Below are 14,725 nucleotides of genomic sequence, written 5' to 3'. Positions count from 1 at the left end.
TATTTACTATTTAATACCATTCGTACTATTTTTAGTGATTTTTCGGTCTCACGTTATCGCTGCTGCCAAGACCTATCACTAAAGCAACTATGCCTATTTCATGATTTCCTTTGATCTAACTAGTGATTCATCATACATGTCACAAATCATGATCATGACTAGCCATACCAGAGGCTAATCATTATCCAACATCTCCCTACTACACTATTGCCATAACATGCATTTTAACACCAAAATAATCAACCATGGCATAAGGCATGGAAATCGAATTACCAAGACTTGTGACTTAACATTGGAGAACTAAATCCAACCGAGCATTTATGCCATTTTCGCATGGCTAAAAGTTTACATACCAAAGTTCAACAAAGCATATTAGCCTATACATGCCAAAATGTTCTCCTAAACCGGCTACACAAAAAAATACCAAAAGTTGCTAGCGGTGTGATGACTCGATGACGATCACGAGCACGCAAAAAGGACGAGTCCGAGAAACCTAAAATGGCGACAAGCAAACACCGGTGAGTATATAACTCGGTAAGCCATAAGCATTATATTGCCGTTCAGTAATAATATACCATAAAAGAAAATAATTAATGCAGGATTAAAATCCTCCATCCACACCCAAACGGTACTATAATTCTTTAGGCATTTTGGTTTGGTCACATACCAAGCCCTACTTGATATTTCATACATTACGCCATACGACATTGCATGCATTTATTTTCGAGCATAATCACCACATAAATCAAGACTTACCAAACCAAAATTCCAAATATAAATAAAATGTCCATTCCTCATGAGCTCAAGGTGTTTACTCGCATCGCTGTCCATGATTGACTCGTAAGGGCCGCACATAGAACATGTACGCTTATTAGAGGATGTGCAATAAGCCCGCACACTTAGTGCTTAATAGTCGAACTCGCACACTTAGTGCTATATAATCAAACTTGCACACTTAGTGCTGTATAATTTGAACCCGCACACTTAGTGCCAATTTGTGATTATAAATGTTTACACCCGCACACTTAGTGCCAAACCGATCATTCAATACATCTCACCTCTTTTCTTTCAATTCAATATTTTATCACCACATACATACATGTTTATATATATATTCTACCATTCCATTCATCATCATTACTTGGACATTACGACCCTTTAAATTAGTACAAAATAAGTGCTTAATGACTTACCTTATATCGGATGAAATGATTCCCAATCTACTACTCGATTATCTTTGCTTTGCCTTTGCTTGGTTCTCCTCTTTGATGTCTTGATCTAAAATGAATACATTTAGTAGTTTAATCTTCTTGCTGGATTTTTATGTGTATAATTTAATGGTTTTCACCCCATTTCACAACTATCTTTGTTCAAAATATCAAAATCTCAACCAACATTTGTTTAATGCTTCAAGGCCGAATGCATGGTCACCATTAAGCTAATCTAGTCTCAAGTATTTTAATCCTAACATACAACATCATGAATCAACTCAACCTTATAAGCCAATATTACTCCTACAATCGATTGTAAGGAGTTAACAAAGAAAATATATTTTTACAAACATATACACCCATATGGCCGATTTTACCAAATCAAATTTAACCTTACTTATCTAAAATTTTCATTTCATACTATCATCCCCGTGACATAGTAAGGTTTTGAATCATGGACTAATTAGAACTAAAACTAGCAACTAAGAACATGCATGAATCTCATGGCACCATATCAAACATACCTTAATCTAGCTACAAGGATGGCCAACCTATTCCAAACCAACCATGAGCAAGGACCCCTTTCTTCTCCCTTGAGATTTTCGGCCAAAAGGATGAAAAAAAAGATGAACAAAGCTTTTTTTTTGTTTTTCTTTCTCACTTGCACGGCAATGGGGAGGGGAGGGGAAAGCCTTGACACACACACTTTTTTTTTCATTTTTTTATTACTCATGCACCTTATTTTATTTATTTCAACATAAAACACTCACCCAACATGTTTCATGACATGTCTTGCCCATGATTCCTTGTCATGGCCGGCCACTAGCACTTGGGGGGGGGGATTTTGACATGCAAGTCCTCCCTTTTGACTACATGTACTATTAGGTCCTTATAGATTAGCCTATCATTTTTCAAAAGTGTCATACAAGTCCTACTAACTGAATTCACATGCAATCGACTAAACCGAAGCTTGAAATTTTCACACATTCGTAAATACATATTCTAGACAATAAATATTACGTTCAAACATTTCGGTGACTCGGTTTAGTGGTCCCGAAACCACTTCCTGACTAGGGTCAATTTTGGGCTGTCACAACTAAGCTAGGATTTGAAACTCGGATCTCCTTGCTATCTAATAACGCCACCTCCCTACACCCTAAGTGGCATCACTTAGCCACTCCTCCACAAGGCTTTTTGATGTCACTTTCCCCTATCTTTATTTAAAAGCCCAACTACTCCCAACCCTGATTCCTTTAATAATTAAATTAAAATTCCTCTACCACAAAACTCGAACCCAGAACTTCTCCAACTTACCTCGACACTTCAAATTCCTTAAACCTTTAAAGCCAACATGTCATTTGTCATTTTCTTGCTCATTTAAAAATTTTATGAGACCCAAAGCCCATTTCATCTAGGACCAAAATTTAGGGCGTTACAACTCTACCCCCTAAAAGAAATTTCGTCCTCGAAATTTTACCTGATTCAAACAGTTGAGGATATTAACATCACATCGCTTCCTCAGGTTCCCAAGTAGCCTCATCAGCTTTGTGATTTCGCCAAAATACTTTGACTAATGGAACAAACTTCCTTCTTAGTATCTTAACATCACGATAAATTATTTGTATGGGCTCTTCCTCGAAAGTTAGGTCTGGCCTAACCTCAATTTCTTCCACCGCCACGACATGTGAAGGATCCGAGCGATACCACCTTAGCATGGAAACATGAAACACGTCATGGATGTGGCTTAGGTCAGGAGGTAACTCCAGTTGGTAGGCGACTGGCCCAATCCATTTTACAACTTGACACGGCCCAATGAACCTTGGGCTTAGCTTACCCTTTCATCCAAACCTTAACACTTTCTTCCACGGAGAGACCTTAAGGAAAACTAAGTCCCCTACTGCATACTCTATCTCACGGCACTTAAGGTCAGCATACGATTTCTGTCTATCCGAGGCCTCCTTCAACTGATCCCGAATCAACTTCACCTTATCCCCATTATTTGCTACCAACTCAGGGCCGAAAACTCTTCGTTCGTCCAACTCCATCCAACATGTTGGAGTTCGACACCTTCGCCCATACAGTGCCTTATACGGAGCCATCCCAATACTTTCTTGATAGCTATTATTGTATGCAAATTCAGCCAACGACAAATAGTCCTCCCAGCTACCTCGGAACTCAATCACACATCCCCTCAACATATCCTCTAATACTTAGATCACTCTTTCCGACTGTCCATCAGTTTGAGGATGGAACGCCGTACTGAAGTTCAACTTAGTACCTAACGCCTCATGTAGCTTCTTCCAAAATCATGAAGTGAAATGTGGGTCCCTATAAGATATTATGGAGACTGGCACTCCATGCAATCTTACAATCTTCGCCACATACAACCTTGCCAGCTTTTGCAATAAGTAATCAGTGCGAACAGGTACAAAATGGGCAGACTTGGTTAACCGATCCACTATAACCCATATCGAGTCTTTCCTAGTAGGGGTCAAGGGTAGCCCACTAACAAAGTCCATAGTGATCCTTTCCCACTTCTAGAGTGGAATCTTCCATAGTGATCATTTCCCACTTCTAGAGTGGAATCTTCACTGGCTGAAGTAACCTTGAAGGCAACTAATGTTCCGCTTTCACTTTTTCAAAAACTAAACATTTGCTTGTGAACTCCAAAACCTCGCACTTAAGTCCAGGCCACTAATAAAGCTCACGCAAATTCTGATACATTTTGTTTCCACCAGGATGCATTGCATAGAGACCGCTATGTGCTTCTCGCAGAATAGACTGCCTTAGATCATCATCCTTTGGTATTCATATTCTCCCACGAAAACACAATAATACTCCTTCACTATTTATCCCAAAGTCCGATGTCTCCCCACTTTTTACTTGTTTAAAACGAGCACCTAAAGTCTCATCCACTAACTGCTTACTCTTTATCTACTCGACCCACACCAGTTTTACTTGAAGCTTAGCATCATCCAACAAGCTTAATCGGGCGAGCATAGCCCTCAAGTCCGACTTAACCCTACGACTCAATGCGTCGGCTACCACATTTGCTTTGCTAGGGTGGTATTCAATCATTCAATCATAATCCTTCAATAATTCCACCCACCTACGCTGCCTAAGGTTGAGCTCCTTTTGGGTAAGGAGGTACTTCAAGCTCTTATGGTCTGAACAAATTATACACTTCTCCCCGTATAAGTAATGCCTCCATATCTTTAGTGCGAAAACTACCACAGCTAGCTCCAAATCATGGGTTAGGTAATTCACCTCATGAGTCTTAAGTTGACGTGACGCATACGCAACGACCTTTCCTTCTTGCATCAATACACATTCTAAGCCCACATGCAACACATCACTATAAACTGTAAACTCCTTCCCAGGCACTGGCTAAATCAACACAAGGGCCTCAGTTAAAACTTTCTTAAGCTTTCCAAAACTCTCTTGCTGCCTATCCGTCCAAACAAATGGTACCCCCTTCCTTAACAACTTAGTTAATGGTGTAGCAATTACTGAAAAGCCCTTAACAAACCGCCTATAGTATCCTGTCAAGCGTAGAAAACTTTAGATTTTGGACACCGACTTGGGTGTTTTCCATTCTAACACTGCCTCAATTTTCCAGGGATCCACCTTAATCCCCTCAGCTGGCACCACATGTCCTAGAAAAGAAACCTCTCTTAGCCAAAATTCGCACTTACTGAATTTGGCATACAGCTGCTTCTCCCTCAAAGTCTACAACACAATCCTTAAGTGCGTATCATGCTCATCCTCATCTCTTAAGTACACCAAAATGTCATCTATAAAGACTACCACGAACCGATCCAAGTAGGGTTCGAAAACCCGATTCATGATATCCATGAAAACGATCAGTGCGTTGTCAGCCCAAATGGTATTACCAAGAACTCGTAGTGCCCATAGCAAGTTCTGAAAGCTGTCTTATAAACATCTACCTCCTTAACCCTCAATTGGTGATACCCCGAACGCAAGTCATTCTTCGAGAAAATAGAAGCTCCCCTAAATTGATAAAAAAGATCATCAATTCTCGATAGAGGGTACTTGTTTTTAATAGTTAACTTGTTTAACTGCTGGTAGTCGGTGCACATTCACAAAGTCCTATCTTTCTTCTTCATGAATAACACCAGGGCTCCCCACGGAGACACACATGGCCGGATGAATCCTCGATCCAACAATTCCTGAATCTGTGCCTTAAGTTCCACCAACTCCTTTGGTGCCATCCGATAAGGAGCGATGGACACCGGAGCTGTACCAGGTAACAATTCGATTCCAAATTCTACTTCCCTGCTGGGTGGCAACCCTGGCAGCTCCTCAGGAAAGACATCAGGAAATTCTTTAACAGTTCTCTACTCCTTAACAGTAGGGCTCTTAACCTTCGTATTGCTAATGTAAGCCAAATAGGCTTCACATCCCTTTCAAACCAACTTCTCCGCCCTTAATGCTAAAATTACATTCGTCAGATAATTTCGGCGTTCACTAATCATCACTACTTCCTTATCGTCCGCTGTTCTTAACACCGTTTGCTTTGCAGTGCATTCCAAGGTGGCTCGGTGCTTCACAAACCAATCCATACCTAAGATTAAGTCAAACTCACTAAACGACAGCCCAATCAAATCTGCTAAAAAGGTAACCCCTTGGAGTACTATTTTGCTTTTGAATCCAAGCCGCAATCTTTTTGATCCCGACCTCTACATAATCCACCCAGTTGACAATGAACGGAAGAAATCCCCAAAACTATTTTTAGAGATATTTTGCTTGACGGCTGCTAGACCTAGTAGAAAAGCTTTGAGTTTGTATATATATTCACTTTTTAGGGTTTTTCTCCCATTCTATTATAACGAATTCTTAATTTATTAAATTTTAATCCGAACATAATAATCATAATTAAAATAAATAAATATAATAATTTTTAACCAAAAATTGTAATTACATTAATTATAATAAAGATTTCGGTAAACTATATTTATTTAAATTTATATACTAACTAAATTCATATATTAATAGAATTATGTTCTCTTTATGTGTACAACATCCTTGTACATATAATATGTTTGATATTTGATTGCCCAATTAAATTAATTCTACAATTAATTTAATTCATGTGACAACCAAACACAATACCAACTATATTTTATTTCGTTCATTTCAACCATAGGGTGTGACCTTGTAGGTTCTTGTAATGTTAGCAGTAATACTAGAACGATTCTAATGTTACAAACAATGAGTGGCATCTAGCAATGAATCATTGCTATCTAAGTTACAAGAAGTCATGATTCAACATAACCTTTTGTGATTAACCTTTCATGCATTAATCCTTAAGTCCTTTATCTCCGGAATGGACACAAGTCATGGAATAGTCACACTTGCATAGTCCATCCCATGTTTCTTGATACCTTGAGTAGACTATGATACACAAATAAATATGACATCTCATATCAACTTATTTGAGCATGGCCATGCATTTCTAGTCTCACTCAATCAAGTGGCCTAAGATATTACTCCCATTATATAGAAGGGACTTATCCTATATTGATCAACCATAACCCTCTACATAGATTGTGGTATATCAAACATTAGCCTTTATAAAACAACCAGTTATGGTGTACGTTTGATTGTATCAAAATATATAGCTCACGATATTGGGATAATGATGATCTCAAGTCTGAGGATCATATACATATTAATCACTATGAGTAATGTTGTGACAATTACATAATAATTGAAGAAACATACTCATTGCGGGTCAGTCCAATATGTTGTTCTCTAACACACATATTCATGCATTGATTCTGACACTCCATATTAATGACAACTCTTTATCATCAATCAACTACATGTCAGTCTTAATGCATTATTGTTGTCCTAGTCAACAATAATACTTGACTAAGGACCTTTTAAGAATAATCATATTATTCTCAGGACATTATTATAAAATAGTTTATTTATACACATAGAAAAAGAAACTGAAATAATAATGGCAACGCCTTATATTAATAAATAGGGTAAATCAAGTATGTTATTACAACCATCTTATGACTGATCTTTGGGCATACTCTTACAATCTCCCACTAGCACTAAGACAAATCACTTATATATCTAATACCAAGTGACTTAGTGTCATGATCATGCTTCTGCTGTGTCAGAGGCTTGGTCAGGGGATCACCAATGTTATCATCTGTAGGTACTCTGCATATCTCTACATCCCCTCGATCGATAATCTCTTGAATAAGATTGTAGTGCCTAAGTATATGTTTGGATCGTTGGTGGGATATGGGTTCTTTAGTTTGTACAATGGCTCTATTGTTATCACATCGGAGTTCTATAGCATCTGATATGCTAGGCACAACCCCTAGTCCAGTGATGAAATTCTTAATCCAAATCGCTTCTTTTGCTGCCTCACTGGCCAGAATATACTCAGCCTCTGTTGTAGAATCGGCTACCGTACTTTGCTTTAAACACTTCCAGCTCACAGTACCACTATTAACGGAAAACACAAAACCTGATTGCGATCGAGAATCATCCTTGTCAGTTTGGAAGTTGGCATCAGTGTAACCTTTTACACTTAACTATTCCTCACCTCCATATATTAGGAACGTATCCTTAGTTCTTCTCAAGTACTTAAGGATATTCTTAACTGTGGTCTAGTGACCTTTACCGGGATCTACTTGGTACCTGTTCGTCATATTTAAGGCATATGAGACATTTGGACGGGTACATAACATGGCATACATGATAGATCCAATAGCAGAAGCATATGGAATCTTATTCATGCGTTCTCTCTCTTGTGGAGTTGAAGGACACATTTCTTTTGAGAGTGAAATACCATGTCTCATAGGTAGGAATCCTCTCTTAGATTCTTCCATGTTGAACCTTTTCAATACTTTATCTATGTATGTACTTTGGCTTAGACCTAGTAGTCATCTTGATCTATCTCTATAGATCTTGATTTCTAATATATAAGTGGCTTCGCCCAAGTCCTTCATAGAAAAACAACTTCCTAACCAAGTCTTAACAGACTACAAGGTAGGTATGTCATTTCCCATGATAAGTATGTCATCCACATACAGTACCAAGAATGTGATAGTGCTCTCACTAACTTTCTTGTAAACACATGGCTCATCTTCATTTTTGATAAAAACAAACTCTTTGATTGCACCGTTAAACGAAGATTCCAACTTTGTGAAGCTTGCTTTAATCCATAAATGGATCTTTGTAGCTTACATATCTTTCTAGCATCCTTGGGATTGACAAAACCTTCAGGTTGTGTCATGTACACATCCTCTTCAAGTTTCCCATTAAGGAAAGCTGTTTTGACGTCCATCTGACAGATTTCATAATCATGAAATGCAGCTATGGCGAGCAACATCCTGATGGATTTAAACATAGCTACAGGAGAAAAGGTTTCATCATAGTCAACATCATGAATTGGCGAAAACCTTTAGCAACTAACCGCCCCTTGTATGTTTTACTTTACCATCCATGTTGGTTTTCTTTTTGAAAACCCATTTGCACCCTATGGGTTTAACCCCTTCGGGTGGGTTAATCAAATTCCATACTTGGTTTTCATACATGGAATCCATCTCAGATCTCATGGCCTCAAGCCATTTCTCAAAGTCTAGGCTCGTCACCGCTTCTTGATAAGTTCTAGGCTCATCTTGATCTATAAGAAGAATGTCACCATGTGTTATAATGAGAAATCCATATCTCTCAGGTGTATGCCGTTCTCTTAAAGATCTGCACAGTGGTTCTGTTTCTACAACAGTTACTTGTTCCTCAATTTCTTATGGAATTTGCTGTTGTTCTATCTCTGGTTCAGTGGTATCTTGTGACTCTTGAATTTCTTCAAGTTCGATCTTTCTCCCACTTCCATTTCTAAAAATAAATTCTCTCTCTAGGAAGACACCAGTCCCAGCAACAAACATTTTGTTCTCAGTGGGATTAAAGAAATAATATCCTTTGCTTTCTTTCGGATACCCCACAAAAATACACTTTTCAGATTTGGGTTCAAGCTTGGTAGACGTCTGACATTTAATATAAGCTTCGCAACCCCAAATTTTCATAAAATACATACTAGGATGTTTCCCAGTCCACATCTTATATGTCATCTTTTGAACCTTTTTAGATGGAACATGATTTACTGTGAAAGTAGTTGTTTCAAGTGCATGTCCCCAAAAGGAAGTCGGTAGATCACCATGACTCATCATGGATTGAACCATGTCTAACAAAGTTCGATTTCTTCTCTTAGAAACTCCATTCCATTGAGGAGTACTAGGAGGAGTAAGTTGTGAGACAATCCCACATTTCTTCAAAATATCATCAAAGTCTAGGCTCAAGTACTCTCCACCTCAATTAGATCAAAGTGTTTTGATAGTTTTACCTAGTTGATTTTGTACTTCATTTTTGAATTCCTTGAACTTTTCAGGGGCCTCTGACTTATGGCGCATGAGATAAACATACCCATATCTACTGAAATCATCAGTGAAAGTAATAAAGTAGTGAAATCGACCTCTGGCCTGTCTATTTATTGGTACACATACATCAGAATGTATTAAGCCCAATAAATCACTAGCTCGTTCACTTTTACCAGTAAAAGGAGATTTAGTCATTTTTCCCAATAAGCAAGATTCACATACTTCAAATTATTCAAAAACAAATGAATCAAGAGACCATCTTTATGGAGTTTGGATATGCGTTTCTCTCTTATGTGGCCCAAACAACAATGCCAAAGTTAAGTTTGATTTGAGTCATTTATTTTAGATCTTTTAGTATTTATGTTGTAAATGGGATTCATTTGATCTAAAATATAGAGGCCATTAATCAATCGTGCTGAACCATACAAAACATTATTGAGATAAAAAGAACAACAATTATTCTTAATAATTATCTCAAAACCAATTTTGTCTAAACAAGAAATTGAACTAATTTTTTTAGTCAAACTGGGCACAAAATAACAATCCTCTAAACATAAATCAAGTCCACTAGGCAAAGATAAAGTATATGTTCCCACAGCTAATGCAACAACTCTTGCTCTATTTTCAACTCGTAGGTCCACATCTCCTCTAGCCAAAGTCCTACTCATTTGTAGTACCTGTACAGAAGTACAAATATGAGAACCATAACCAGTATCTAATACACAAGAAGTAGTAGTTAATAAATTAATATCAATAACATAAATACCTGAAGCAGACGTTTTGCTTACCTTGGCCTTCTTGATTTCCTCAAGATAGATAGGGTAGTTCTGCTTCCAATGTCCAGTCACACCACAATGAAACTAGTTTTCTTCCTTAGACACCCCACCTTTAGGTTTCAGTGCAGCCTTTCCTTTTCTAGGATTGGGCCTACTTTTGCTCTTGGGCTTTGTCTGAACTTTGGCTTTTCCCTTGCCCTTGTTGTTACGGACCATCAGTATGGGCTTGGGTCAAACATTTTTCATGTTGCCTTCAGTAGTTCGCAACATACTGAGCAACTACGGTAGAGTCTTGTCAATTTCATTCATATTGAAATTAAGGACAAATTGGCTGTAGCTATCCGGTAACAATTGCAGAATAACATCAGTGGCCAACTCTTCGCTCAATGGAAACCCAAGCTTAGACAGGCTTTCAATATAACCAATCATCTTAAGGACATGAGGTCCTACTAGGCTTCCTTCAGCCAGCTTACATTGGAATAGAGCCTTAGAGATATCGAACCTCTCTTGTCGTGCTTACCCTTGATAAAGTTCTTTCAGATGCTCGACCATATCATAAGCAACCATATCCTCATGTTGCTTCTGAAGCTCAAGATTCATAGTAGGAAGCATAAGACATCCAACATCTACCATGTCATTGAGATGTTTCTTGTAAACATCTCTATCAGCCCTTCAGGCATTAGCAGGTGGTTCATTAGGGAGTGGTTGTTCAATGACATATAATTTTCGTTCTTGTTTGAGGACAATCCTCAAGTTGCAGAACCAGTCAAGAAAGTTCAAACCATTCAATTTGTCCTTCTCAAGGACCAATCACAATGAGAATGTATTAGTGTTTGCAGCCATAATATATCTACAACAATAAAATATGCATGTGAATAAATTTACCAAGTTTATATCAATCATTAAAAGGACTTTATTATATGATGTTCCCACTATTTTATTTCAAAATTAATTACCCTCATATATTAATTTCAAAAAGACTTTCTTGAAAGTATTTCTAGTGGGTTACGGATTCATATTTCACCTCCTCTTAAGTCAGCTTTGGTTTTACTCTCAAGATTATGGTTATTTAGGAAAGCAACACTTGCTAATTACATCATATGTAACTCCTACAATTTGGTGAACAACTCTTGTTCTAATCATCTTATGATTTATCCACATTACTTGCCTTTAGGTTTCTAATCCTATTAGAGTAACCCAGTTAAGTCATTAACCAATTTTTAACCAGCAAATATCACTTGTTTATTCTTCGGGTTTAACCAAGATAAATACTAGTACTTCGCTTTGGCAGAACCTCCATAGTATTGATCGAAGCCATAACGAGGGAAAAAATTGGAAGGCCATGTTGACTTAATATTTTAATAGAGGGATTTTATTAAAGTTGTTGTATCTCACCAATTATGGTCTACTTCAGTCCATTTAATCTTTTAATTGATCTCATCAATTAATGGGGTTTATTATTACCAAATTTGCATGCATTAGACATCCATAGCATCTCACACATGAATAGATAAAGCAATAAATAAATACAATAGTTATAGCCCATATACTATGGTGGTTCAACCCAAGCCAATGGGAGAACCAAAAGGAAACCTAAAGGTATAAGTCGTTTCACAAGCCGTCGGTCCACATTAGTTGGCCCATCTTCCTTCTCGTCTAGCCCACAGCAACTTTTGCAAATTACAATATTCAGAAACTCGTTTTACATACGAGGGAGTAAGATGAGAAGAGAAATACAAGAGAATATTAGTAAGGCATGACACGTAGGCCGTATTTATAAAATTACAACCTTTTATCAAATGGGTCATCAGGCTATAACTATGCATTTCAAACACCGTGCATTTCAAAAATAGCATACATCATTCAACGTTTTGCTAAATGAATTATAAAATATCCTTTCAACCTTTTATGGCCCATCAAGTTTTATTTATTACAAAACATACTGAAAGATGATGGGGATCTGAGGCCCCGTGGTACGAACTGCATACCCCAATCAATGAAACCTCACGATTTGATAACTTTTATCAACAGAATCGTGTTTTCAGGATTTGAATCCTTGAGGTTTCATATCGGAACAACCCTTGTTTCACTAGCCAGTTAACTTTCACTGGAAACTGTAAATACCACCTTCGCATCACTACAGATTTTTAAAGTTAACAATAATAACATAAAACCGAATAGGCCATAAAACCATGATTAACATTTAATCAATAATCAAAAGAAACAGTAATCAGTTTATGCATAGACGATATAAATAGTAAAAAAAACGTTATAAAATTAAAGCATGCATCACATACAACTGCATCACCCAAGTATTTAAACCTGAGTCTGTATCACACAAGTGGCTCTGATACCACTATTGGAACGCCGGTATCCCCATGGCACAGCGGGAAAAAATTCCGATGATCCAAACCATGGATCCATGTGCGAGGAATGAATCGCGTGAAAAAGGTTTTGAAATTACCCAAACTTCAATCTAAATAGACAGTGAAGCCTCAACAATGAGAATACTATTTTGCTTTTGAATCCAAGCCGCAATATTTATGATCCCAACTTCTACGTAATCCACCCAGTTGACAATGAACGGAAGAAATCCCCAAAACTATTTTCAGAGATATTTTGCTTGACGACTGCTAGTCCTAGTAGCAAAGCTTCGGGTTTGTATATATATTCACTTTTTACGGTTTTTCTCCCTTTCTATATATAACTCCCCTTATAATTGGTATGTATATAATGAATTCTTAATTTATTAAATTTTAATCCGAACATAATAATCATAATTAAAATAAATAAAAATAATAATGTTTTAACCGAAAATTATAATTATATTAATTATAATAAAGATTTCGATAAACTATATTTATTTAAATTTATATACGAACCAAATTAATATATTAATAGAGTTATGTTATCCTTATGTGTACAACATCCTTGTTGTAACACCCCAAACCTGGCCTAGATGTTACGGCTGAATCCGGTGTGTCACATTGAAGCATTACTGTATAGGTCATGTCTTATCTAAAAACTTTCTTAGTGATTTAAAAGGTATTTTCGTTATAGATTAAAGTGAATGGAAACTGTGCACCAGGTAGGATGCTGAAAAAGAGGAGGTGAGTCTATTAGACTTCTTAAGTACCAAGCTCTCCACGGATCCACTCCTAAACATGCACACAAGCATTGCCACACTTTAACTGAATGATTGTTCAGGAAAAACCATTTCATTTTAAGCCTTTGAAAACACTTACTCATTTTTGAAAACGTTTTCATCTTGGAAGCTTTGTCTTGTTTCACGATATTTTGAAATCAGGTAATCTCTTTTAAAAACGCGCCCTAGAGCTATTCAATTTCACACATTTAAATCCATATCATGCCTAAGCGAATAATCATACTAAGGCAATTAAAAATAATTAAAGCGGCCTTATAACAACTTAAAACCCAAAGCAATTAAAGTAAATGAAATTAATCTAGTCATAAGAAGAAAGTTGAGCTTGCAAAACATGTGGCCACTCCTAATCCCTCTCAGCTTCAAGTCCACTATGGCTGGGGGTTACCTGCACGGATAAAATTAAGGGGTGAGTTTGGAAAACTCAGTGTGTAAAATAACCCAACCATAGTCCAGATCAGTTCAAAACCACATAAACAGATTAAGTTGGGCCTTAGCCCTATACAGAATTCAGAATGAAGCCCATAGGCCCATAACAGAAACAGAACAGATATATCTTGTACATAGAAAACCTAACCCATATCCATCCGTATACACCCCCGTGCCGACCTTACACCATGTGGGGAGACTACTCGACCCACCCATCCGCTGCACGTCACAAAATTTACAGCATGGCTGCCAGAACAGATATTGTGACAGAGTCACCAGATACAGATATTGTGGCAGAGCCACCAGAAGCAAATATTTGTAGGAGAGCCACCAGATCAGATATTTATAGCAAAGCCACCAGAATGTTTCCTCCATCAATATAACCCATATCCCATACAATAGATATACATGTCATGGCATACAATAAACAGAATCAGAATATCATGCATTTCAGTCAAAATTAACCGTAGGGGTATAATGGTAATTTTGCACCTAGGGGTATAATGGTAATTTTCATACTTAGGAGTATTTTAGTAAATTTAACTATTTTAGGGTTTACACTAATATTACAGCCATTAACAGATTAACAGAAACACTTACCGAGCATTTTTACCAAATTGGGCCCGTTGGCCCATTAACCCGATTTCGGCCCATTAAGCCCAAATATACCGAAGTGCACGAAATTGTGCACTCTGCAATCATACCGCTTGTGATTACCAAAAT

General features: G+C 37.3%; 1 protein-coding gene across 1 annotated transcript; it reads right to left on the bottom strand.

Annotated features, from left to right (window-relative positions):
* Positions 1-3,049: 3,049 nt before the first annotated feature.
* Positions 3,050-3,409, bottom strand: LOC128282082 (uncharacterized). Its single transcript, XM_053020281.1, has one exon. The coding sequence runs from the start codon at positions 3,407-3,409 to the stop codon at positions 3,050-3,052; it is 360 nt and encodes a 119-aa protein (XP_052876241.1).
* Between the last annotated feature and the right edge of the window lie 11,316 nt (positions 3,410-14,725).

This window comes from Gossypium arboreum, chromosome 10 (genome assembly GCF_025698485.1).
Source record: "Gossypium arboreum isolate Shixiya-1 chromosome 10, ASM2569848v2, whole genome shotgun sequence".
Lineage (NCBI taxonomy): Eukaryota > Viridiplantae > Streptophyta > Magnoliopsida > Malvales > Malvaceae > Gossypium > Gossypium arboreum.
The sequence above is the reverse complement of the archived record's forward strand: the minus strand, read 5'-3'. Positions and strand labels throughout refer to the sequence as shown.